The following is a 27,148-nucleotide window of genomic DNA, read 5'->3' on the forward strand; positions in this document are numbered from 1 at the left end:
TGCGAATATGTCTTACTATGAAATTTCTCTTCTTTGGAAGAAGATCTGGTTAGGTTATGCTCCTTGTAGAGTTTAGATATTTGATTGATAATAATATGTGAGAAAAAATAATAGTGAAAGTTGGGCTAGTTAAATGGAAATTAATTGGTGAGATCAAATGATGTGCGTGTTACGTAAAAAACACCTTGAAACTGTCAATCATCCTTTTTTTATTTGTGATGAGTCATGGTACATACGGGGTCTATGGCTTTCCGATTGGAATTATAGTTGGCTAATCTCCTTCGTAATTCTAAAAGCTTTTTTCTAGCTTGGGCTTCAGTGTGTCTTGATAAGGATAAAGTGAAGATATGGATATTAGCTTCCTATGCAATTTCATGGTCGATGTGGTTATTTAGAAATGTTATTGTTTTTAATGAGAAGAGTTGGGATGCCAAGCAATTACATGATTTGATCAAATCAAGGATTGCTCTTTGGAGTAAACCCTAGTGGCCAGAGTTGTTAGAGACCTATGAAGATACATTCAGATGGTCGAGTCTTGTGTCCATTGCTCCAAACCAGCCAGAGAGACACTGACACGGGAGGCTCCAATGTTGAGTTGGGTTAAGTTTAATGTGGATGGCGCATTAGTTACGAATCCGGAAAAACATTTTTTAGTGAAAGTCATTCAATTCATTTAGAATTTTTATCTTCAAATTGGATAAATTTTATTAATGTTTATGATAAAAGAATTTACAATGACAATTTAGGAATATAATAAATAAAAATTTTTAAATATTTTCCAACATTTATACTTTTGTAGTACACGTAAATACTTGATTTATTCTTTTGAAATAATAATTATATGTCGATACATATGTTTCTAAAATATAAAGTTAAAGCATAAATAATTGAAATTTTGTAACATCAATCTACAAATTATTCAAATATTATTAGAATAAGGAAAAGTATTCTTTAATGAAAATCATTCAATGCAATTAGAATTTTTATTTATAAATTGGATAAATTTTATTTATACTTTTAATGAAAAACAGCCATTTGATGCAATTAGAATACTTATTTACTAATTATATAAATCTTAATAAAAATAATTAAATTAATAATTTAAAAATATAATAAATAAATATAACTATCTTCATTAAATAAAATTTTTACAATATCCGTATTTATGATTTTGTTTTTCTGTTAAAATAAATAGAGAAGAACAATTTATCCTATTTCCCTCAAATTCACTTTTCAACTTCTACTAAATCCAAGCAAAAGTCTTTTTTTTTTTTTTTCTCTACGCAGCGCTTGGTCCTGCTCACTTTTCCGCCCAGCTAAGCATTAATAAAGAGAACACAGGGCTATGTATGTCTGGTCGCTGTGGCATCAATCAGCATCGAAATTAATGACTAAGACAAAGGTAGGTGAGAAACGAATGGCTAAGAAAAAAGTACGTAGAAAACTAAAGGCTGAGAAAAAGGTAGATAAGAAAATAGAGTGAACAACCCATGTTTGATTAGGGTGTCACTTTCTTATATACAGTGTTGCAATTTTAGTTCATAATTTTGTTTCAAGTGTGTCAGTAACATCTGATAACATCTAATATTATAACTTTAACATCATCAATTTGAATATTTTATGCCTTTAAGGGGCAAAATTATTTTATTATGGGAAACTAAAATTATTGCAAAATGCTCTAGACACAATACATGAATTTTTGTTTAACGATAATAATCATGTGCAATAAATATGAATACTTATTTTATGTATTCTAATGGTTTTTTTTTTAATTTATGGTTTCATATCATATGATGATTTCTTTCAAGTTCATAATCTTTTTATTGATCTAGCTAATTTTAAAATTTATTTTTATATTATACAAAATCAAAATTATAAGAATGATGCAAGTTGATGAAGTATGATTTTGAATAACTTTATTAAGGTTAGTAAATCAAAATGATCTTTTTTATTCAAACCGAAAACAACTCGAATCAAAAGAAATTTGATGTGAAATGCTCTAAATTCAAAGTGATCCAAACTCAAAATGATTCAAATTTTCATTAATTCAAAATAACCAAACTCAAAATGATATGAACCTATATCTGACGTGACCTGCTCAATTAGCCATCTCTGTATCAAAGGCTACTAAACCCTTATCGTAAGATTATTTTAACTAATGTTGATTTGAGTTGACCGTCATGGTTGTTATAAGTCGACTGAAGGGAAGCAAATCCTTGTCCTGAAAATTATCCTAGAAAATCAACCAACAAGGCCTCCCCCTCTTCCGCCCTAACTTTTTCCATTCAGCTCTCAAGACTGAAGAGCAGCTTCGGCAAATATCTCCCACAGTGCCTTATCCTGATCCATCATGGTAAGATACCAATTCAAGCTTCCTTTCAAATTCCAATGCTTCATGCTCATATTTCTCTCTCTCTTCCTTTCCTGTACTTTTGCCTTTCTTGTATTTTGTTTTATAGTTAAAAGATAGTGAATTTCATACTTACAAAAGAAAATGAAAAGGGATTAAGGAAATGCTTAGGCGATAAACTTCGCTCAGCTGCCTCCATGTGGTATATTCGGCTCTCTACTAAGCTCCTTTCTAGCTACTGAATATTTTCAGATCACTCCACATAACCCATGCACTGTCTCCTTCAAGTCTGCAGACTGGCAGTTAAATCTAATATCTTTACGTTTTCCAGGTGAAAAAGAAGCTACAAGCTTGTTTCTATTGAAAGATATCCCCGATTCGCAGCATCTCTTTAAGTTGAGTGGAGAGCGGAGTGGATTGGTGAGATGAAGCCTAAGACTAGACTTGTATTCATTTGTTATGTTGTGTAAGTATTGACTCTTTGTTTATGACTTCCTCATGGCTTGGCAGAAAAAGGGGAAAAAATTTATCTGTCCCTTTGTCTATGTATAAGAGGGAACTGCTTGTTCTTTCTAGTAAATATTGTGTGGTTGGCAATACATCCAAGCTAGCTTGCTATTTTGGGCCTAATGGCCTTAGGCCGAGCGGAACACAAATCAAGATCCGTAACTCGTTAGCGTTCGCTTCATGTTCATGTAACGACAAAAACACCAGATTTTCTTTGTTGAGAGAAGCAGGGCGTAACATATGGCGGAATCTGTTGTGTCCAATGTTGCAGCAAGACTTGAGGACTTAGTAATTGAAGAAGCTAAATTCTTGCGGGGCGTGGCTGATCAAGTTAAGCATTTGCAAATGGAGCTCGTTTGGATGAAGAGCTTCTTAAAAGAGGCAGATTCGAGACAAGCTGAGAATGAGATGGTTCGTATGTGGGTTGCTGAAATTAGAGAGATTGCTTATGATGCTGAGGATGTCATTGAAACTTTTGCTCTCAAAATTGCATCCAGAAGGAGGGGAGGTATTTCGAATTTCATCAAAAGATCTGCCTGCATCTTCAAAGAGGGATGGATGCTCCACAAGGTCAGGTCAGACATTGAAGGAATCATAAGCAGAATCACTGACTTGGTTCGACGGTTACAGTCCTATGGAATAAAAGAATTGTCGGATGGAGCAAGCTCAAGTTCTTCATCTAAGAGGCAACAGTTAAGGCAGTCTTACCCTCATATGAAGGAACCCAATGCTGTTGGGTTGGATAACGCCATAAAAGAATTGGTCTCGGTTCTTGTAGATGAGGGAAGACATTTCCGCGTTGCTTCCATATGTGGCATGGGTGGTCTAGGAAAGACTACTCTGGCTAAGAAGGTTTACCATCATGCTCAAGTGAGAAATCATTTCAAGTACTTTGTTTGGGCGTACATTTCTCAGCAATGCCAAAGAAGAACTGTGTGGAGAGGAATTTTATCCGGCCTAGGTCTTATAGATGAGAAGGGTGGGATATTGCTAGACATGGGAGATCAAGATCTGGCTGCAAAATTGTATGAATTCCTGAGAGAAAACAAATGTCTAGTGGTACTTGATGACATTTGGACAACTGAAGATTGGGATGCTATTAGCCCAGCCTTCCCAATGGAGGAGGAGACAGGTAGCAAAATACTGCTCACCTCTCGTAACAAGGATGTAGCTTGGCATGCAGACCCAAGAGGTTGCCTCCACGAACTACAGTTCTTAACAGATGAAGACAGTTGGAAATTGTTCCAACATATTGCGTTTCCTAGAAGTGATTCTGCAGGTAATATATATCTTAGCTCAATTTATAATTTTAAATTTTGGGTAAAATATGTGCATTATTTCATTCTCATTTCATAGAAATTTTTTACAATTTAAAGAAAGGAGAAATGCATCATTTTAATTTGTGTAGCATATGCTCTCTCGAAATGCCCCAATATTCATTTGTCTCTAGATGTTATTATTAGTTCTATCCATGCCCCAAATTCTGAGATTTCTATTGAGCTCTAGATGTTTACCTTTATTTTTTTTCTTTCTTGTCAAATTTCCCTTCAAAATTTCTTTAAGCAATTTCTGCAATCTAAAAATACCCAATATTCTTTTATAAGAAAAACTAAAAGAAATATCTTATTGTTATTTTTTTTTGACAACATATATTAATTAGGTGTGTGTTTATTTGTGGGCTACATATGATCGATGTCTTTTATTGCTAGTTTAAGTTTTTCTATAATATGTTAATTCGAGATTGTATATATCAATATAGTTTTGTTTTTTCTATTATTTCCCAGGCTATGTAATTGAGGAAAAAATGGAAGAGTTGGGAAAGGACATGGTTAAACAGTGTGCTGGGTTGCCATTAGCCATTGTTGTTCTAGGAGGAATTTTGGTTACAAAGCATTCATTAAATGATTGGCAAATCGTGCATGAAAATGTGAAGTCATACTTAAGAAGAGGTAGAAGTTGGGGAATCCATGAAGCAATAGCTTTAAGTTATGATAATTTGCCGCCTCATTTAAAACCATGCTTTTTGTATTTGAGTGTTTTTCCGGAGGATTACAAGATTCATGTTGGTAAATTAATCAAATTATGGGTGGCAGAAGATATTGTGTCACTAGCAGAAAGTGAAGAAAATGGAGAAGAAATGATAGAAGATGTAGCAGAAGGCTACTTAAGTGAGCTTGTAGAAAGATACATGGTGCTAGTGGGAGAACGAGATGTAAGCTCAAAGATCAAAACATGCTGGATGCATGATCTTATCAGAGATTTCTGCTTGTTGAAGGCAAAACAAGAAAATTTCACCTATGTTCTTGATCGTTTTCAAATGGAGCAAGCTGAGGCTAGCATCTTGTCCCCTTTAATTAGTAAAGTTCGCAGGCTTGGCATTAATGATTCCTTTCTGATAAATAGGATTAAAAGCCCACATCTCAGATCTGCATTGTTCTTTGATCAATACTTTGAGAGGGAGCTTTTGGAAAGGTCTCCGCTCTCAAAATGGCTGGGGGAAGAAGACTATGGGGAAAGTTTTACTATTGTTGATGCATGTTTAGAATCGCTTCGTTGGGTCTCTTGGCTCTGTGAGTTAAGGCATAAAACTCGAGGGTTAACGAGATACATTTGCAACAATTTCAAATTGCTTAGAATCCTAGATTTTGGAGATGCGAATATTTTATTTTTACGCATATTATTACTAAGTGATATAGGTAGTCTCATCCATTTGAGATTTTTGAGTCTTGGCCGATGTGCTTTCGCGGCAATGTTGCCATCATTTATAAGCAAACTAAGGTTCTTGCAAACCTTGGATTTAAGAGATTGTGTTGGGGTTTATGTGCCTAATGTTTTATGGAAAATGGAGCGGTTGAGGCATTTGTATCTCCCTCAAAAAATGGTTAGTACGAGAATCAAATTGAAATTGAATACTTTAAAAAACTTGCAAACGCTTGTGAATTTTAATACTAAAAATTGTTATCTTGAAAATATTTACTGCATGAAATATCTTAGGGAATTGGGGATAAGAACTCCCTTCATTGTTGAAAACTTTAAGGAGGACTCGAATTTGAACACGCCGGTTATCACAAGTAAACATCTTCGATCCTTGTCCATTATTAAGAATGATGATGATCACGAAAGTATAGATCCAAGGCATTTGACATACCTGCTCTCTAGCTGCCATAATGTCTGTGAGTTGCATTTATCTGCCGAGATAAGGAAGTTACCAGAACCTCAGCACATCCCTTCAAATATTGCTCACATTTACTTGGCTAGGGCTATGCTCGATGAAGATCCATTGCCAACACTACAGAACCTACCTAATCTAAGGATTCTCGAATTAGAAGAATCTGCATTTGTCGGAATGGTGATGATTTGTTCCGCACAAGGTTTTCCTCTGCTCCACTCTTTGAGTATTATTTCTCAGACAAATTTAGAGGAGTTGAGGGTGAATGAAGGGGCAATGCCCAATCTACACCATCTGAGGATTGCAGATTGTAGAAAGTTGAAGATGCTGCCAAATGAGTTGAGGTTCGTCACAACTCTCAAAGAATTGAAGATTGAAGGGATGCCAAAAGCATTCAAAGATAAATTGGTTGAAGGAGGAGAAGATTCATACAAAGTTCAACATGTGCCTTCTATCATATTTCAAAATTGTGATTATTGAATTATGATCATCAGGTAATCTTTTATTACCCATTTCTAAGCTTACTTTCTTTTGAAATTAATGAAGTGAAATTGATTGATATGATCAACAATATTTTGATATCAATTCCTTTTTTCATTTGTTGTGAAAAATTTTTCTTTATCAAGGTAATGCACCATGTTCTTTCTTTCTTTTTTTTTTGGTTCTTTCATCATTTACGATCTTAATCTCTTGAAATTGTTCTTAGATTACATTTTTTGTTTTATCATTTATGACTGTTCTTTCTTTTGGTCATTTCCTCGAGAAAAATTTTATCTAGAAAATTGATATTGTGATTGACTTCCATTTTCTTAAGAAAATAAAAGACAATGTTTGCCACGCCAGCAACACTATCCGTTGTTGTATACTTGTTTTAACTGAAACAGAACATCGATCATTTCGTCACTTGATACCCTCCTCCTCTCCTTTCTCATTCCCACTCTATCCTCTCTTTTCTTTTCCTGTTTCCTATTTGCTTCCGTCAATGGATTCCAACGCAATCATCTTCTCTTTAAAATTCCAAACCCAACTCTCCCACCTTCTTCTCCATTGCTCTCTTCCACAAACCCCCCTCTAATCAGCCGATAATTCCTTGGTTTCAATCACACTCTCAGGCCTCCCGACGGTGCTTCTTCTCTCCGAAAGAAACACCAAAACTTGGGGTTTCTGCGCCTCCACTCTCCTCGCTTTATCCACAGAGCTTCTGTCGACTCCAATTTGGTTCTCATTGTCGTTGGTGTCACTGCGCATTATCGGCTTTATAAGTCTGCAAGCACTGATTAGAGCTAATATCTTTACTCTACTTTTTTCCAGGTGAAGTCGTGAAAAAGAAGCCACAAAGCTTGTTTCTCTTGAACGATATTCCCAATTCGCAGAAGCTCTTTTTAGTTGTGTGGAGACTGGAGTGGATTGGTGAATGAAGCCAAAGACTCTACTTGCATTGATATGTTTATGTTGTACCAGAATTGACTCTTTGTTTATAACTTGTATTGATTTGTTATGTTGTACTTGTACAAGTATTGACTCGTTGTTTGTGACTTGTAGTGATTTGTTATGTTGTGGAGTATCAACTCTTGGTTTATGAGCTCCTTGCGGTTTGGCAGATAAAGGGGAAAAGATCCATCTTTCCGTCCCATTGCTCTCTATGTATAACAGAGAACTGCTTGTTCTTTCTAGCAATACATCCATCCAAAATAGATTGATATTTTGGGCCTAATGACCCATAACTCGTTAAACGAATGTGTGGTTAGGGTTGGGCCGAATATGTCGGTTTCAGAATTTTTATATTATGGGACTCAACGCGATCGAAATCAAAAAGCGAAATGGGCAACGGCAATGCCTTCCTGGTTCAGCTCATTTTTCAGCTACGTGTCCCAAAAGCCTTCAGAATTCTCCACTTATACCGTAAATTTTCTACTAACTCAATTCATTAGAAAATCCCAGTTATTCCATAGTTTTAATTCCTTCCCTGACTGTCGACTTGACGTAAGCTTCAATATTAGAGTTTTTAACTTCAGTTTTGTGTTTCCATTTCTCTTTTATTTTCTTTTATTTCCCAATCGCAATTATTTGAAATTATTATTAATTTTTGGTCCAGAATTTAAATTAATATTATCATTCATAATTCAAAGCGTTTGGCTGGATCATCCATGTTCTGATGTCTGTTTGTCTATTCATTTGTCTTGCATAAAAATTTTCTTTTATTAAGATAGTGCTCTATGTTAATCTTTCTTTCTTCCTTGTTTTATATTTGTTGAGATTATTTTAATATCAAATTTTATTAAGGCCCTTTTCTCTTCTAGAAAAATTTTGCCTCAGAAATTGATTTAATAATTATCCATTTCTTTTAAAAAACCGAAAAGACAATATTTATCAACGCAGCATGTCTTTTTAACTTTCACTATTTTCTTCTTTTTTTTAGTTGTTTTTTATTTTTTATTATTTGGAGTGAGGTTTGAGTGTGGACTATTATAAGATGACGTGGATAGATCTTTAAGTCCCCTTTCTACAACTAACCATATCTTAATGAGACAAGATTTAAACTAAAATTAAATATTTACCCAAAACAAAAAAGAAACCTAGACTAAGTAAAGTTTAACTATCTCTTGTATTTCTTAAGAGTAATGAAAGAAAAACAGGAGTGTACGAAAATAAAACTTTTACTTTTTCCCTCATAAAGGGGTAGTAGGTTTCTCCAGTGAACAACCTTTACTTTTTTCTACATTCCCATTCTTTACTTAAACCACAGGGGGTTGGAAAAGAGAATGAACGGATTCCTTCGAATATTATTTTCTTGTTCTATTGACTCATTTCACAGGACAAAGGTCATCAATTAATTGTAGCCCACCTCACTTCAATCTTGCATGCAACTTAATCGATCAAAGCAATGGAGCCAATATATATTTCTCTTGCCGCCAGGTCATTGCTTCTAATGGTAGTTTAAGAATTTATTCCCCAAGGAATTTTGGACGAAGCTCACTTTTGTTGGGGAATCGCTGCTTAGACCGTTCCACAAGCAATCATATTATTCTAAAGTTGCAATCGAGAAATATAATAATGGTAATCGCAGTTATAAATTGATGAAAATAAACAGACAGATTTCACCAGGCTTTCTTTGTTGAGAGAAAAAAGAGCGTAACATATGGCGGAAGCTGTTGTGTCCAATGTTGCAGCAAGACTTGGCGAGTTAGTAACTCAAGAAGCAAAATTCTTGTGGGGGGTGGAGGACCAAGTTAAGCGTTTGCAAACGGAGCTCGTTTGGATGAAGAGCTTCTTGAAAGAGGCAGATTCGAGACAAGCTGAAGATGAGAGGGTTCGTTTGTGGGTTACTGAAATTAGAGATATTGCTTATGATGCTGAGGATGTCATTGAAACGTTTGCTCTCAAAATTGCATCCAAAAGGAGGGGAGGTATTTCCAATGTCGTCAAAAGATCTGCTTGCATCTTCAAAGAAGGATGGATGCTCCACAAGGTCAGGTCAGACATTGAAGGAATCATAAGCAGAACCACTGACTTGGTTCGACGGTTACAGTCCTATGGAATAAAAGAATTGTCGGATGGAGCAAGCTCAAGTTCTTCATCTAAGAGGCAACAGTTAAGGCAGTCTTACCCTCATATGAAGGAACCCAATGCTGTTGGGTTGGATAACGACATAAAAGAATTGGTCTCGGTTCTTGTAGATGAGGGAAGACATTTCCGCGTTGCTTCCATATGTGGCATGGGTGGTCTAGGAAAGACTACTCTGGCTAAGAAGGTTTACCATCATGCTCAAGTGAGAAATCATTTCAAGCACTTTGTTTGGGCGTACATTTCTCAGCAATGCCAAAGAAGAACTGTGTGGAAAGGAATTTTATCCAGCCTAGGACTTATAGATGAGAAGGGTGGGATATTGCTAGACATGGGAGATCAAGATCTGGCTGCAAAATTGTATGAATTCCTGAAAGAAAACAAATGTCTAGTGGTACTTGATGACATTTGGACAACTGAAGATTGGGATGCTATTAGCCCAGCCTTCCCAATGGAGGAGGAGACAGGTAGCAAAATACTGCTCACCTCTCGTAACCAGGATGTAGCTCGGCATGCAGACCCAAGAGGTTGCCTCCATGAACTACAGTGCTTGACGAATGATGAAGGTTGGAAATTGTTCCAACATATATGTGATTCTGCAGGTAATATATATCTTAACTCACTTAAAATTTTAAATTTTGGGTCAAGTAATGTGCATTTCATCCTCATTCCATAAAATTTTTTACAATTTAAAGAAAGGAGAAATGCATCATTTTAATTTGTATAGCATATGCACTCTTGAAATGCCCCAATATTCATTTGTCTCTAGATGATGTTTTTTTGAAAAGCAATACTGAAATTTCATTGATCAAAAGAAATTACAAAAACTACCCTTGGGGTGGTAGTGCAGGTTGCCTTTACAGGCTTTCAATGACCTGTGTACCTTGCTCCGCATAAGTGAAACAAAAACAAAAGTATTAACCTGGGTGCATATTAGATCAACCTATAGACATCCGCATACATTCCGTAGGCTAATAAAAAATCTTCTCACAGAACACGCAGGGACATTCCAACACAACCAGGTTTTTATTCCCTGAACACGAGGTACATCAAGCTTCTTTAATTTCTTCCACTAGAACACAAAAAAACAGAGACCAACCAAACAGTATTACAGGCAATTACATCAACAGCAGCGCTCAACCCAATCATCTAAGTATACTATATGTCCTTTGACCCTGTCCAAATCCAGTACTAATAAGAGAAATTTTTGGGAGGTATGATCATAGTCGTGTCCCTACCTTCCTGTCTTGGACTCCTCATAATACCTCCAAGACTGGAGGTGTTTGTGGTTTGATGATTTAGCTGAATTTAAAGGTTGATTTTGCTTTTTGACTCTTGAATGTTTTACGTGTACAGAATGTGGTTTTGTATGGCTCTCTTGCTTAACCTTTTGGTGCAGGTTGTGGGTTGGGTAGCTGGGTGGTTTTTGTACATGTGTATAGGATATTGTCTCTTCTCCTGTATGTTTTTTGTGGTTACAGGAGTGAGGACTTGGGCAGGACTTTGGGTTCTTCTTGTGTCTGTTCCTTGTTCTGGAGAGGTTGATACCGGTTTGTAATGCTGTGCCATAGGATATTGGGAGGTATACCTGGTAGTCAATGGGCATATCTCCCAATATCTGTGGTTTGGTCCTGTTCAGGGTCTGCTTTTGTATAGGAGAATTTCTCTCCCCCTTGTTTCTTAATGAAACCTTCTAATGACATTTCAAAAAAAAAAAAAAAAACCTCCCTCACTAACACCATTAGCGATAAATTTATAGCACCTAGAACATAACAGCCAACATCCCATTTCCCGCACCCTAGATTACCTCCGTTCAAAGTTTGAGTATATCCTGTGTACCATAAATCTCCACACGGATCTCTACCATGCGCACCCCTAATGAAGGCTTGCAGTGGTAGCCTTCAACCCCCTTGATTAAGCTCTGTTACATCATTTGACTCCTCCTAAGAAGACCTGAAAATCAACAAACGACCTGCAGACCTCCCAAGCACACACCAAGCCAACAAGCATAATAACAAAAAAAAGGAACCAAGTGAGAATGGTCCCTGGACAAGACATCCGGCTAGCCTACCGCAACACCAAACCATAGCCGTACCAATATTTGAGTAGCTCTCAAATGAAACGAAAAGAGATGGATCTTAGCCTAATAGCTCCCAAGCGTTTTCAGCTTAATTTCTATTCTTGATTGTTATAATTTCCTCTTTTTTTTCCTTCCCTTCCACCCCCCTTCCCTTTTTTTTTTTCCCTTTTTCACTTTTACATTTTTCCTGTTAGTTTTTTCTCCTTTTTTTTTTTTATCATAATTCATGCAAAATATGCCAATCCTATCTCAATTTCACCCCCTGGACAAAGACATACGAAGAATCACCCACCCACCTCTCCCCCCTCGCTTATTAACAAAAAAAAATAGTTTAATTTTAATTAAACTAGTATATCATGTCGAAATAGTTTTTAAATCTAATTATACTAATATAATATATCTTAATATTATTAAGATAAAATTATTATACTTAAATCTTATAAAAAAGATTTAAAAAAAATCAACATTTAAATTTAAAAAAAGTGATTTAAGTGTATGTAAGATAAAAATTATAAATTTAATATTATTTTTATAATTTTTTAATTTTTTTCTTTAACGAATCTTTTTTGATTACTGGACCTAGGTAATTGTTGTATTTCCACGACAAAAACCTATTTAGTTACATTCAGTCCCTGCCCACGTACCCCAAATTTCCCATCAACCAACACAATCACCACCATGAGCCAACCCACGCTACCCCAATTTTCCCATCAACCAGCACAATCACCACCATGAGCAAGTCCAAACATAAACCTTCACCCCATACATTCTTGTAAATCTGAGGACCTTTAATAGTCTTCTGTACTTCTCTCCTACTCCCTTACTTCCAACTCTCCCCCAAATCTTCTTCAACCCAACCCCCCTACCCCTTCCTTATGCAGCCAGCTATGTCTTCTTTTTTTTTTTTTCTTATTCCCTCATATTGTTCATATATTTTTTTATATTGTACGTAAAAATATACCTGTACACGGTCACCCGTCAGCCTTGCCCACCCAGCTTGGTACCTGCAATTCTCGATCCTCCCATGGTCTTCAAATCTAGAAAATTGATGCTTGACATAGAGCTTAAATAAAAAATTAATGCTCATTATCAAACCAGCATAAAAAGGTGCAACATTGGCAACCCCAACAGAACCTTTAAGAAAATAAGTTAATCCCAACCTTCATCCCCACCCAAACAGTGGACAATTATTTATAACCTCTCATGTGGGCTTTCAACCCCTTCCTTTGCCAGTTAATCTGCAAACCCATTTGCCTTCCTCATATTGTGCTAAATGCTTCGCCTTTCAATTCTCGACAGTAGTGCATGATGAACAGCAAATGGTGTCTCAATCTCCACAATATCGAGTTAGGATTTTAATTTGGTCCACCCCACAGCATTAAGAGAATCACTTTCACTAATCAGTTGGTATGAACCCACCCCTTTTAAGTAGCAAAAATGACCACAGCTTTAATGACAAGGAGCTCTGCTGTGTTGGATTCTGTAATGCCCACCGATTTGGAGAATAGCACTTTCATCATCCTTTACTCATCTCTAAGGACTTCGCCTATTCCTACTTTCCCTGGTTTACCCTTTGAAGATCCGTCCATATTAAACTTCATGTACCCTGGGGGAAGGACATAATCACTGTACCTGTTTCTTCTTAATTTTTCTCCTCACAGGCTCACACATTAAATGAGGGTGCAGTAAGGCGTTCGTGGCATTAAGATTATTTGCCTTGTGCCAATGTACTACCCTGTACTTAATGATTTCAAATGCTTACTCGGCATCCCATACATTACCCCTCAAAAACCACCTCATTTATTTGAATCCAAATGGACTAAATTATGGCAAAGAAAGCCATCCACCACGATTTCATGCTGCTAACGTGCCATTCCACCTCTATCCATGCTATTCGGAGCCCCTTTCCATATCAACTATATTCACCATCTTTAGCAGGAGTACCTTTTGCAATCACTTCCCAATCCATAAGACCTCTGTGATATTCAATGCTCCAATTCCATTCCCCGTCCACGTAAATCCCATACTCACACACCTTCTCATATCTGTTAACAGCCACTGTAAAATTGCTCCAAAAAACGATCTTAAGGATGATATCTGTGATCTATTCCTCCGACCAAAAAGAAATCCGACCTCCATTTCTCAAACCGAAGCTGATCCCTGCTGTGGTTTGAAGGTAATATCTGTTGTAATCTCAAGAGTGTTCACGATTCCTTCCAACACCTTGGAAGTCCTATTTACCCTCCCAAGCCTCGGGACAAAACTTGCATCTTCACACTCGATCTTTTCAACAATGACCTTCTTCCATAATCTGTTGGGTTCATTTCCGAACTTCCAAATCCATTTATTCAACATTATTTTATTTTTCAAGCTTAAATCCACTAACCCCAAGCCATCATTATCTTTGTAATTACAAACCGAATCTCAATCCTCAAGATAAATTTTGCGCTCCATCACTGTTTCACTCCATAAAAATCGGCCTTTGATCTTGTCAAGCCCATATTTCGCACCCTTAGAGATTTGAAAGTGGGACGTATAATAAATGGATAGATTGGACAAAACCGTTTTGAGAAATGTGACTCTACCTTCGGTGGATAGGAACTTTCCTCTACAGCTTGCCAATCTTTGCTCCAATCTCTCAATCATTTGCCTCCAAACCCCTAAGTACCTTGGATTGGCTAGCAACGACATTCCCATGTATGTCGTAGGCAATGTCCCAATTTTGTATCTGATTCTGTTTGCCCACCTTTGCACCACAGTGTCCTTAATCCTAATATCATACAAACTACTCTTTTAAAAATTAATTTTCAATCTCCAGATCGCTTGATAGCATTTGAGAATCCTTTTAACATTGAGAAATGAGTCATACTAGCCATCCCTATAAATTAATTTTATAAATTAATTTCTTCATCGGACAAAACAGTATTGTGTCGTATGCATATTGCAAACTAGCCATCCCTCTAGCCATACTTATGAGAATTCTATTGATCTTCTTAAAGTCCAAGACATTAAATCGAATCTAGATTTCTATTTCTGATTTTGTCAAAGATATAATTAAGGAAAATGAAATTTATAAAATTGTTAAAAGAAAAATTATAAAATTGAGTACTTTATGTCTTTTGATTTAATATATATGTAAAATATTTGAGGATAAAAGTTAATTAATGACAACTTGCAGAAAAATAAAGTTAAGGTGATCTGCTGGATGTTTTTATCCCCTGTTTGTTGTAAAGGTGATCTGATCTTATTCAGGTCTGCTTGTTTGGATGTACAAAGGGCTTCCCCTTCCTCAGTCAATGAACTTTTCATATAATTTTGAGAAAAAAAATACCCAATATTCTTCTATAAAAAAAACAAAAAGAAAAGTCTTATTGTTATATTTTTGGCAACATATATTAATTAGCATATGTGTTTATTTGTGGGCTACATATGATTGATGACTATTATTGCTAGTTCAAGTATTTGAGATGGTATATATCAATCTAGTTTTCTTTTTTCTATTATTTCCCAGGCTATGTAATTGAGGAAAAAATGGAAGAGTTGGGAAAAGACATGGTTAAACAGTGTGCTGGATTGCCATTAGCCATTGTTGTTCTAGGAGGAATTTTGGTTACAAAGCATTCATTAAATAGTTGGCAAATAGTGCATGAAAATGTGAAGTCATACTTAAGAAAAGGTAGAAGTTGGGGAATTTATGAAGCAATAGCTTTAAGTTATGACAATTTGCCATCTTATTTAAAACAATGCTTTTTGTATCTGAGTGTTTTCCCCGAAGATTACAAGATTCCTGTTGGTAAATTAATCAAATTATGGGTGGCAGAAGATATTGTGTCACTAGCAGAAAGTGAAGAAAATGGAGAAGAAGTGATGGAAGATGTGGCAGAAGGCTACTTAAATGAGCTTGTAGAAAGATACATGGTGCTAGTGGGAGAACGAGATGTAAGCTCAAAGATCAAAACATGCTGGATGCATGATCTTATCAGAGATTTCTACTTGTTGAAAGCAAAACAAGAAAATTTCATCTACGTTCTTGATCATCTTCAAATGGAGCAAGCTGATGTTAGCTTCTTGTCCCCTACAATTGGTAAAGTTCGCAGGCTTGGCATTAATGACTCCTTTCTGATATATAAGATTAAAAACCCACATCTCAGAACTGCATTGTTCTTTGATCAAAACATTGTGATGGAGATTGTGAATAGGTCTCCGGTCTTGAAATGGTTTCGGGAAAGAGATTTTAAACATAGTGATGCATTTTTAATGCTTTATGCCTACTATAAGGTCATACATAAGCCTCGAGGGTTAAGGAGATACATTTGCAACAATTTCAAATTGCTTAGAATCTTAGATTTTGGAGATCAGGATATTCTAATTTTTGGCATATTACTAAGTGATATAGGTAGTCTCATCCATTTGAGATTTTTGAGTTTTGGGAATTGTCTTTTCGTGGCAATGTTGCCATCATTTATAAGCAAATTGAGGTGCTTGCAAACCTTGGATCTAAGAAATTGTGTTGGAGTTTATGTACCTAATGTTTTATGGAAATTGGAGGGGTTGAGACATTTGTATCTCCCTGAAGTGATAGTTTGTAGTAAAACTAAGTTAAAATTAGATATTTTGAAAAATCTACAAACGCTTGTGAATTTCAACACCGAGAATTGTTATCTTGAAAATATTTACTACATGAAATATCTTAGAGAGTTGAGGATAATTACTCCTTTCATTGTTGAAAACTTTAAGGAAGACTTGAATTTGAACCCGCCGATCATCACAAGTAAACATCTTCGATCCTTGTCCATTATTAAGAATGATGATGATCATGAAAGTATAGATCCAAGGCATTTGACATACTTGTTCTCTGGTTCCCTTAATATCTGTGAATTGCATTTATCTGCCAAGATAAGGAAGTTACCCGAACCTCAGCACATCCCTTCAAATATTGCTCACATTTACTTGGGTTGGGCTAGACTCGATGAAGATCCATTGCCAACACTACAGAACCTACCAAATCTAAGGATTCTCGAATTAGAAGAAAATGCATTCGTCGGGAAGGTGATGATTTGTTCCGCACAAGGTTTTCCTCTGCTCAACGCTTTGAGTATTATTTCTCAAAGTAATTTAGAGGAGTTGAGGGTGAGTGAAGGAGCCATGCCCAATCTACACCATCTGAGGATTGTAAATTGTAGAATGTTGAAGATGTTGCCGTTCATCAGCACCCTCAAAGAATTGAAGATCGAAAAGATGCCGAAAGCATTCAAAGATAAATTGGTTGAAGGAGGAGAAGATTCATACAAAGTCCAACATGTACCTTCTATCATATTTCAAAATTGTGATGATTGAATTATGATCATCAGGTAATCTTTTATTACTTATTTCTAAGCTTACTTTCTTTTGAAATTAAGGAATTGAAATAGGATTGAATTATGACCATCAAAATTTTTCTTTGGGCTATTTTCGCGAGAAAAATTTACGTTGGAAATTGATATTGTGATTGATTTCCATTCTCTTAAGAAAATAAAAGACGATTCTTTGCCACGTCAGCAACACTATCCGTTGTGGTATTTACTGAAACAGAACATCGGTCATTTCGCCACTTGATAGCCTCTTCTTCTTTCTCATTGCCACTCTATCCTCTGTTTTCTTTTCCTGGTTTCTATGTGCTTCCGTCAATGGATTCCAACACTGTCTTCTTCTCTTCAAAATTCCAGACCCCAACTCGCCCACCTTCTTCTCCATTGCGCTCTTGCACTAACCGCCCTCTAATCAGCCGACAATTCCTTGGTTTCAATCACACTCTCAGGCCTCCCGGCGGTGCTTCTTCTCTCAGAAAGAAAAACAAAACCTTGGGGTTTCTGCGCCTCCACTCTCCTCGCTTTATCGTCAGAGCTTCTATCGACTCCAATTTGGTTCTCGTTGTCATCGGTGTCACCGCATTATCTGCTTTATCTCTTGCTTGCTACAATCGGTTTTTTAGAAAGATTGGGAGTTCAAAAACGGTGAGTTGACTCATTGAAATTGGAGTTTTCTATTCGGTTTAAATGATCTTTTGCTAAATTGTTTTTTTTTCTAGTTTGTTTTCATTATCTGACCCTGTATTAAGTGTTGGACCAATCATGCTAATTATGGAAAGAACTATCTGATAAAGCTTGAAATTTTTTGAGTTGTGAATGCACAGCTGAAACGAGGAAGATTGGATACGTTTTAAACATTCAGAACAAGTGATCATAAATTGATATGCCATAATGCTTATGTTTTAATTGTTTTGGAGCTAACTTGAGAGCACAATTTATTTCATGGTAATTGTGATGGTTTTTCTTTCTATATAATGATTGGCGAAATTCTGAATATTGGGTTTAAATGAGTTTATTTCCCGATGTAACTAAATTTTGTAATATGATGCCCCTGCATAGGTATCTGGTTCCTCACATTCTGCTTTACCCCAACAAAGATTAGGAAAAGATGGGGCAGTCCAGACCGCTGAGAGTCAGGTTTTGGACATCGGGGATCTTAAAAAGGAGAACTTTGCAAAAGGAAAGGATGATTTGAAAGAGGAGATAAAAGAAGCCACTTATGCTTCTGAAAGTAAAGAGGCGCTTTTGCAGTTTCAAGAAACTACTGTGGCGAATGATGATTCTCTGTTGCATAAAACATCAGATTCAAGTGGTGCTGATTGTCTTGCAGTTACTGCTAATGGTTTCGATGTTTCTGAAGAATCTGGTGCTACTGATCTACCTCTTCCACCTACTGTGCTGCTTGAATCAGGGGCAGTGGAGCCACTTATGTTTGCAGCAGAAATGTCTGAACTGCATTTGGAAGAAGTTGAAAGAGTAAATGAATTTGAAGCTGATCTTCCGAGACTAGCTGTAGAGCCTGAGTCTAGTGCTTCTTCAGTTCTTGTAAAAGATGCTCATGTCCTTGTTGGAGAAGGTGAAGTTACTAGACATTATGACATATTCAAAGAATCTGTCAGAGAAGAGCTTCACACCTTCTATGAGGCTGATCAGTTGGTGGCAAAATCTTCAACAAACTTAAATGGTCTCAAACCAGCATCTTCTCGCGTGTTCTCTCCAAATAGCAATAGTTTTTCTTCACTGATGCAGAATAGCGAACTAAAAAGGGCCCAGTTATCATCAAAGAACTGTCTCCAAACTGCAGGTTATGCCATAAAAGACATCTCTCATTATGATCCCATCTTAATGTGTGTTGTAGTTTAGCATCAATGTCTCTCTCTTCTTTACTGTATTCGATGTTTCAGCAGTTTGTCCTGAATTTGGACTTTCCTTTACTAAACATTGTTTAACGGACACTTTTCATCCAGATATGGCTGAAGGAAAAGTAGCTCAGGCATGTTCCAACAGAGTCTCTTCTCACAAAAGACAAGACTTTGGAAGGGGTCGGGAAATTCCAAGAGACAAGGGAAAAAGACACTCTATTCAGGAGAAAAATACAAAGTTGCCCAAGTTTCCCTTCCCAAATGGGATGCTTGCTGACAACAAGCACCGTCCTGAAGATCATTTCAGATCTTACAATCGTCTACTAAGAGATGGAAGGTAACTTTCCATTTACTTCATGTTCTGAAACTCCATTTGTCCCCTTTGGCAAGACTAGTTGAATATCATATCAAAAGCTTGAATCTAAAATGAGGCCAAACTTTTTACTATTTTTATCAGGCATCGAGAAATTTTAATTTCAGATGTTGTCTATTATAACCTTTCCTTTTTCTTATATCATTTCTTTACACCTCTTGATCTTGTCGTTGATGCATATTAGGCTAAGTGATTGTGTAGATTTGCTTGAAGATATGGAACAAAGGGGTTTACTGGATATGAATAAGGTAGGGCTGGTGATTTGGATATATTTCTTTTTTTTTTAAGAAAAAAGAAGTGGACTAGTGTGAATGTCATATTCTTATTCTGTTTTGTGAGAGTATGGTTGTTTGGTTTCAGGTTTATCATGCAAAGTTTTTCAAAATCTGCAATAGGCAAAAGGCTGTAAAAGAAGCTTTCTGTTTCACCAAGCTGATTCCAAACCCGACCTTGAGTACATTTAATATGCTGATGTCTGTCTGTGCAAGTTCTCAAGATTCAGATGGTGAGTCTATTAAGTGTTGGCATCCTTTTGCTTTTGTTAAACACTCAACCAGGACAGATTACTTCTTGTTCTGAATATCTTTGAATATCTAATGCCTTTCCGAAATTTAGGAGCCTTTGAAGTTTTACGAATTGTCCAAGAAGCTGGGTTCAAAGCTGATTGCAAACTTTACACTACATTAATATCAACATGTGCCAAAAGTGGAAAGGTGGATACAATGTTTGAGGTATGGAAACTTCTTCTAACTTTTCTTGGTACCCATAAAACTTTTACGGTTTAGTTGTCCTTCCTGCAACAGTTTGCCTTCTCCTTTTGCTTTTCCTTATCTTTCCTCTATGTGGAAGTTCTTCCCTCTCATCCTGATTTATACATATAAAGAGAATTCTTGTTTAACCCTTTTCTGTTTTGAAAATTGAAGTTGAAATTTCTGCACCTATAACTTTCTTTCTTCCAATGTATTTGTCCAAATTTCTTTGAGTGCTAAACTGATATAAATGGTCAAAAAAGAAAAAGAAAAAGGTGCTTCTCCCAATTTTCATTGCATATCTCATGATGACCAAATCTATCTGATGAACCTGTGGTACTGATTGGTTTATCAATTACATTTCATAAAATCAATCTATAACTTACTAGTAAACTGATTGTTAATGTGACTCCCTAGGTATTTCATGAGATGGTGAATTCTGGGGTGGAACCTAATGTTAATACATATGGAGCGCTGATTGATGGTTGTGCCAGAGCTGGGCAAGTGGCCAAGGCATTTGGTGCTTATGGAATAATGAGATCTAAGGTATTGTTATGACCCGAAATTATTTACTCTCATTTATTTAACACTTATTTTATCATATGTAAATAGTTTTCCAGAAACAAGGCTCTACTGGAGGTTCTTGCCAATTTTTATTTGAAATGTGGCTAAATCTTTACACTGATGAGACAATGTATGCAGTAGAATGTAAAGCCAGACCGCGTTGTATTCAATGCACTTATCACTGCATGTGGTCAATCTGGAGCAGTGGATCGTGCTTTTGATGTGTTAGCAGAAATGATGGCTGAAACACAGCCTATAGACCCTGATCATGTCACTGTTGGTGCATTGATAAAGGCATGTTCAAATGCTGATCAGGTGTGTACATCAATTCTTCTCATATTTTCTCAGTATTCCTTTCTTCTGTAATGATTGACTCAGCATAATGTATTGCTTACAGGTTGATCGGGCACGGGAAGTATACAAGATGATACATGAATTCAGCATCAAGGGAACTCCAGAAGTTTATACAATTGCTGTTAATTGTTGCAGCCAGACTGGTGATTGGGAGTTTGCATGTAGTGTCTATAGTGACATGAAAGGGAAAGGTGTGGCTCCTGATGAGGTATCTTCGTACTTCTCTTCCTTTTCTTTTCTCCTCCTCCCCCCTGTCCCTCTAATTGGCCAGCACACCAGCTGCTGGGCCTAAAGAAAATGACTGCAATTCCCTTGACTGGAAATTTAGCACATTCTTGTTCTAAGATAAACTAGCAGCTCCCGCAATTAATATAGTAAGACTTTTAAATATTGTGATATTCACTAAACTTCAATTTTTGCATCTAAGTTGTCATCTCCTTTGCTTCCAGATTAATTGTCATCGTTATAAATATTTTTTTGCCTAGTAATTTTCATTGTTTACAGTATTCTGATTACTTTCTTTTTTGGATCTTTTGGTTATCACAGCAATATCTTAATCATGCTTCCTTTACTGCAGGTGTTTATAAGTGCATTAATAGATGTTGCAGGGCATGCTGGAAAGCTGGATGCTGCTTTTGAAATCCTAGAGGAAGCAAAGAATCAAGGGATAAATGTTGGGATTGTGTCATATAGTTCATTGATGGGAGCCTGCAGTAACGTAAGTCTAATCAGGCAGTCTTTTTGTGAATGTTGATTTAACATTATTACTATTATGTAATGTACTAAGAAGCACATTACTATTATGTATGTATATTTGAACCTATAGACATGATGTTTAAGGTTTATTCCTGGTCCCAAAATAGACACTTGAGGAATCATTTGAATTTTGTATTTGTCAGCTTGGGCATGCAAACATGCTGATGGTGTCTTGGATCCAACTTTACTTACATACAAAATTTGTATGCCACCAATCCAGTTATGACAATTGTAATTTTTCTGATTTAATTCAGGCTAGAAACTGGCAGAAGGCACTGGAGCTGTATGAAAATATAAAGGCTGTTAAACTGAATTTAACAGTTTCTACAGTTAATGCTTTAATAACTTCCTTGTGTAAGTCTCCATCTGTTGCTTATTTATTTTTCGTGTAAATACTTTATTATACGATAATTGGACTATTTTTTTTTGAAACTCCAAATCCGCTTTGGAAAGTATACTTTCTTGTATTTCCTCATTCAGGTATTCCTTACTTTACTAGTTTTATGATGATGAGGAGATGCTTCCAGCTGTGAAGAGTAAATGAACTGTCTCTTTCTTTTTTGGCTCATAAAATACAGGATGTTTGGAACTTTGGATTGATTATAAGGTGTGATAACATGTTATCCATGGATATATGTACAGAACAGTCTCACCATCTTGATAACTTGATGAAGTGCACCACTTTTATAGGATATTTGTGAAGAGGAGATGGCTTAATGTGGTTGTGTTATATTTGTTTGCCATTCAAAGATCTCTAATGTCAGACAAATTTTTCGAATATCAACACACTTTGCAAACCTTTTGTTAACATCTCATAGTAAGCACGTTTTGCATTAAGGTATCCTTAAGGCTGAAGCTGAGCAGAAACGAGATTTTAGATGAACTACAGATTTTAGTGAGGTTTTTGCTTCTATGTTGTTTCCTCCTTGAAGTTTTTTAATATTAAATCCTGGAAACAAAGTGTCATGCTGCTTAGTTTAATTGCTTTTAAGTGTTTAAAATGTAGAATGAGGAATGATGAAAGGTGGATCATATACTTACTTTTTGGTGTCTGTATGGAAATGATATGCATATAATTATTGCACAACATATAATACGTGCACTTTAGTTTTGAGGTAATCCTTTATTTCATAAACTGCATACATTATTCCAGTACCTTGATAGTTTCTATACCCAGGCTACTGTGATTCAAGGTCAGTTTATACATTGGTTGCGGGGTTTTTCTCTCTTTGAAACAAATAAGTTTTTAAATTGTCATAGAGGTCAATGCAAATTATGCCTTTTTCTTGCAAGGCTGAATCTTGTTCAACCCTTTATGGTGTAGGCTAAAGACTTAGAGCACGGATAATCTTAAAGTATGAAATAGATATGCTTTCTCTGAATGTAATAATTTATAATGATATTGGAGTATGAGATGATACTATCAGAGTCAAATACAGGTGAAGCAGATCAGCTGCCAAAGGCCATGGAAATTCTATCAGAGATGGAGGAGTTGGGATTGTGTCCAAATACTGTAACATACTCCATACTTTTGGTGGCAAGTGAAAGGTAAGTGCACTGAGTTCTGTTAGTATCAATTACACACATCAATCATATATGTATGCTTTTATCCAGTGAACCTCTGAAGTTCAGTGCATTGACTCCTTTTTCCCCCATCACCGTCTTTAATAGAAAGGATGATCTTGAAGTAGGCCTCATGCTCCTCTCTCAAGCAAGAAAAGATGGGGTTGCACCTAACCTCATCATGGCTAGATGCATAATCGGTAAGTTTAGACAGTGTTTGCTTAATGGTGCTATGATATTACCTTTTGAATGACTTTTACCTTGCAATTCCACGCTGAATCCAATATAAGTAGGAATCATGTCATGTTGTATTTCCTCCCTATCCCCTCCCCTCAAATTAATTCCATATTGCCTGTAGCAAGTTCATTTTTTGGAAGTAATATAATGTGACAGTTTGAGGTGACGCATTGGGTTCTTTATCATGACTTTCAAATGCTTTTACCCAGATACCGTGGATATCAGCCACATGTCCATACTATACACCTTTTTTATTTTTTCTTTTTAAACTGATTTTATAGACATGATGCATTACTCTTTGTAATTCAAGATAATTTTATAATGTACACACACAGAGACACACACATCATCCTCAATGATGTTCTATTAATTCTTTCAATATTATCTCTTTGAAGGCATGTGCTTGCGAAGATTTGAGAAGGCTTGTAAGGTTGGTGAGCCTGTTTTGTCTTTCAATTCAGGACAGCCGCATATTGAAAACAAATGGTACTTGATTCCTTTGACAAGTACAAGTATTTTGTTAATCAAATACATTGTGAATGCCTTTCAAAAAAAAAAAAAAATACACTGTGAATGACTTAGTAGACAAATTAAAGTAAAAGTGCAAAATTGTAGATATTTTTTTTGGAGGGGGGAGATTATTCTGCAACTTGTCTGTATTATATATATAAGGGGAGATTATACTTTACTCCCTTTTAGTTGTGTTAGCTTTCGCTTTACTTTTTAAGTGATACCTGAAGGGTGGGAGTAGTGCTAACTTTCCAACTTCATGGTCATAAAGTTTTTTTTCTTTTTTTGTTTCTAGAATTATTTATATCTATCTTAATTTTTAAAAAATACAACTTTGATGATTAATAATGAATGGGGAAGATCTTTTTTGAATGTGCACAAAGCTCTCTCTCCTGTTGCAGGATGTAGATCTGAGCAGAAGCTTTCTAATTCCTCAATTTGAGCTGCTTTCTATATTTATTTTTACCAAAGTTTTGTTTATAACTGATGTTTAATGTTCTCCTTTCTTTTAGGACATCAGTTGCCCTAGCAGTCTACCGTGAAACCATTGTTGCTGGTACAGCACCTACCATGGATGTTATTTCACAAATTTTAGGATGTTTGCAGCTCCCTCGTGATGATTCATTGAAAAGTAGACTCGTTGAGAACCTGGATGTTAGTGCTGATGCAACAAGATGCTCTAGCCTTAGTTCATTGATAGATGGATTTGGTGAATATGATCCTCGTGCTTTTTCATTACTTGAGGTAAGTGATGTACAACTGTAATCAGCCACATCTTTGTGCTCGAGCTTTGAAAGTAGAGGGTGTTTTATTTAATGCTTGTTACCCTTTTATAGGAGGCTGCGTCTTTTGGGATTGTTCCATGTGTATCCTTCAAAGAAAGTCCTATTGTTGTTGATGCAAGAGAGTTGCAAATTAATATGGCGGAGGTGTGTGAATCTCTCTATTATATGAAATATTATAAAAAAATTTCTTATTATTAAGGAAGTTTATGTTTGGCTTGCATCAAGGCTTACTGCTTCCTATGAGAGTGCATTGGAACTTGGAAGCATTATACACCTTGCAGTTTACCAACAGCATGAATGCTTGAAGCCTTGAACTGCTTGGTCTTTATGATTTTCTTTGCTGATCTTTGTAGAACTATTATTGTTTTTAACTGCTGGAATATGAATAACCTGAGACATTTCCTGTTTTTTCTTCTTTTCTCATTCTTTTTTTTCGTTTCAATTTTTGTTAGAATCTGTTTTCTTCATTGTTCCAAATTCCTACACGGTATTATAAAGATATGACTATTAGTTGTAATGTAGAAAAAAATGAATAAAATGTCAAAACTTATTCAACATCAACTATTTATACTTTGTGTGTGTGGCTAATCTAAGCAACTATCTACTGCTTTAGTTAAAAATTTCATATTACTAATTCCTAAGAAAAAATTTGTCAGGTTTACCTATTAACCATATTGAAAGGTCTCAAGCATCGGCGTGCTGCTGGTAATATGATCTTCTTTTATTCTGTGTTATTTGTTAACTCTGGGATTTGCCCAACTTTTAAGTTATCCCTTATGAGAAGCATAACATAAGACTGTAAAGTATTTTGTATACATATCTTTTTTTCAGATTAGGATGGATTGTTTCCTTGTGATACTGAAAATCAAATGACAGAAACAAGTTATTAAATTGGATAAAATTAGTAGCATTGCTGGTGATAGCTTGCGCGGTTGAATTACTAACTTCTGTTGGTATTCTTGGTACGCTGGTCTTTGTGTAGGTGCAAAATTGCCCAGTATATCTGTCTTACTGCCCTTGGAGAAGACACAAGTCTTGACCCCTGAAAGGGAGAAATCAATTAATCTTGCTGGAAGGTCAGAGTTTCTACTTGCATAAGCATTCACATAAACGTACCACACTTCCCTCAAGTATTTAATTGGAGACACCAGTACTATCAATGCTAGATATCTGTAATAGTTTATTAAGCTATTAATTTAATGGTTCAGAAAGTAATTTTTATTAAAAATTAAGAATAAAAAGGAATGTTCCGACAGAAAACAAAGAGCTAGCCTGTTATGAGCTGCTGATGGTCTACACTTGTCATTATATACTTAGTTGTTTTTGCAGCAGAAACTAGAGATGCCATATCCAGTTATATTTCATAAAATGAGAAAGATATTTTGACAAATCTCTTTCTTTTAGTCCCTTTTAGTCATCAATTAAAATAAATTGATAATTCATTTATGTCAATTAATTTTGGTGGACAGGATTGGGCAGGCAATTGCAGCATTATTGAGAAGGATTGGATTACCATACCAAGGGAATGAATCGTTCGGGAAAATCAGAATAAATGGGCTTGCACTAAAAAGATGGTTTCAACCAAAGCTTGCTTCTCCTTTCACTGGAAAACCAGGAGAGTGGAATGCCTCCCAAATGCGATTGGGAAAAGGAATCTCCCATCAGCAACGCAACATTCGAACTGGCAATCTGTCTTTGGATTAAGAGCAGAATCTTCAGAACTGCAACTTGGAAGGATTAGTTTTGTGTTTCCTCTAACGTAAGCCGACGCTCTTTAGCAATTCAACCACTGATTTCCACTTTCATGCTCTCGATCATGCTTTGGTTGCTACCTTGGAATCCAAGGAATTGCAAAGAAAAGGCAGAAGCTCCCATTTAGTGACTGGATTGAGGAGTGGTTGATGGGGTTGTCAACAGAGAATCTGATCTCATGTTCTTTGGTGTAAAGAGGGTGGGGGGAGGGATTTCGTATCCTTCATTTTGTGAAGTATAACATATGACCACATTAAATCAGTCGTCAAGGTTAATAAAAGTATCTGTCCGAGGGTTGTTTCATCAAGTTATGTATGGCATCGTAAACCACCTGTAAAATATTCTATATATAAAGGAAGAAAACAGAGTTGGAACATATTTCCAGCAAGTGCTTGTTAGTAATAAAGTTATTATTGACTCGGCGCACACTGTGTAAGCAAAGTCGTAGTTTTTGTCATTTCATGGCGTGGATTTCAGCAACGTTTAACCAAAAAACTAGCTCTCAACCTGATGTTGGTGAGAACAGAGATGAAGAGGTTTAAAATGCAAGAGCCTGATGTTGGTCAGCTCAGTTACTTGCAGGAGCGGACTATACATACATAGGGTTTGCTACAAGTTCTTTTAT

The 27,148-nt window shown here is 36.1% G+C and overlaps 3 protein-coding genes across 7 annotated transcripts; all 3 read left to right on the forward strand.

The window, feature by feature from the left end:
- The first annotated feature begins 2,185 nt into the window (after positions 1-2,185).
- On the forward strand, positions 2,186-7,659 carry LOC18607628 (putative disease resistance protein At1g50180). 5 transcript variants are annotated; one of them, XM_088803926.1, is made up of 6 exons: positions 2,186-2,353; positions 2,460-2,552; positions 2,682-2,770; positions 2,861-4,136; positions 4,642-6,520; positions 7,338-7,659. In XM_088803926.1, exons 4-5 carry the CDS (start codon positions 3,098-3,100, stop codon positions 6,504-6,506), a joined length of 2,904 nt encoding a protein of 967 aa, XP_088660052.1. In that variant the 5' UTR covers positions 2,186-2,353; positions 2,460-2,552; positions 2,682-2,770; positions 2,861-3,097; the 3' UTR covers positions 6,507-6,520; positions 7,338-7,659. The 5 variants fall into 5 exon arrangements, with proteins under 5 accessions (XP_088660052.1, XP_088660050.1, XP_088660051.1 ...); XM_088803924.1 differs by having other exon boundaries at positions 2,682-4,136; XM_088803925.1 differs by lacking the exon at positions 2,460-2,552.
- A 1,468-nt stretch (positions 7,660-9,127) lies between these two features.
- On the forward strand, positions 9,128-17,140 carry LOC18607629 (putative disease resistance protein At1g50180). The gene is made up of 2 exons (XM_018115730.2): positions 9,128-10,192; positions 15,182-17,140. Exons 1-2 carry the CDS (start codon positions 9,166-9,168, stop codon positions 17,005-17,007), a joined length of 2,853 nt encoding a protein of 950 aa, XP_017971219.2. The 5' UTR covers positions 9,128-9,165; the 3' UTR covers positions 17,008-17,140.
- A 122-nt stretch (positions 17,141-17,262) lies between these two features.
- MRL1 (Pentatricopeptide repeat (PPR) superfamily protein) lies at positions 17,263-26,901 on the forward strand. The gene is made up of 19 exons (XM_007041895.3): positions 17,263-17,663; positions 18,078-18,822; positions 18,986-19,217; positions 19,438-19,501; positions 19,614-19,758; positions 19,869-19,984; positions 20,420-20,548; positions 20,708-20,881; positions 20,964-21,128; positions 21,498-21,638; positions 21,931-22,030; positions 23,116-23,224; positions 23,348-23,439; positions 23,872-23,962; positions 24,499-24,730; positions 24,823-24,915; positions 25,428-25,476; positions 25,754-25,847; positions 26,241-26,901. Exons 1-19 carry the CDS (start codon positions 17,337-17,339, stop codon positions 26,473-26,475), a joined length of 3,333 nt encoding a protein of 1,110 aa, XP_007041957.3. The 5' UTR covers positions 17,263-17,336; the 3' UTR covers positions 26,476-26,901.
- The last annotated feature ends 247 nt before the right edge of the window (positions 26,902-27,148 follow it).

Source organism: Theobroma cacao, chromosome 2 (genome assembly GCF_053813885.1).
Source record: "Theobroma cacao isolate CCN51 chromosome 2, ASM5381388v1, whole genome shotgun sequence".
NCBI lineage: Eukaryota > Viridiplantae > Streptophyta > Magnoliopsida > Malvales > Malvaceae > Theobroma > Theobroma cacao.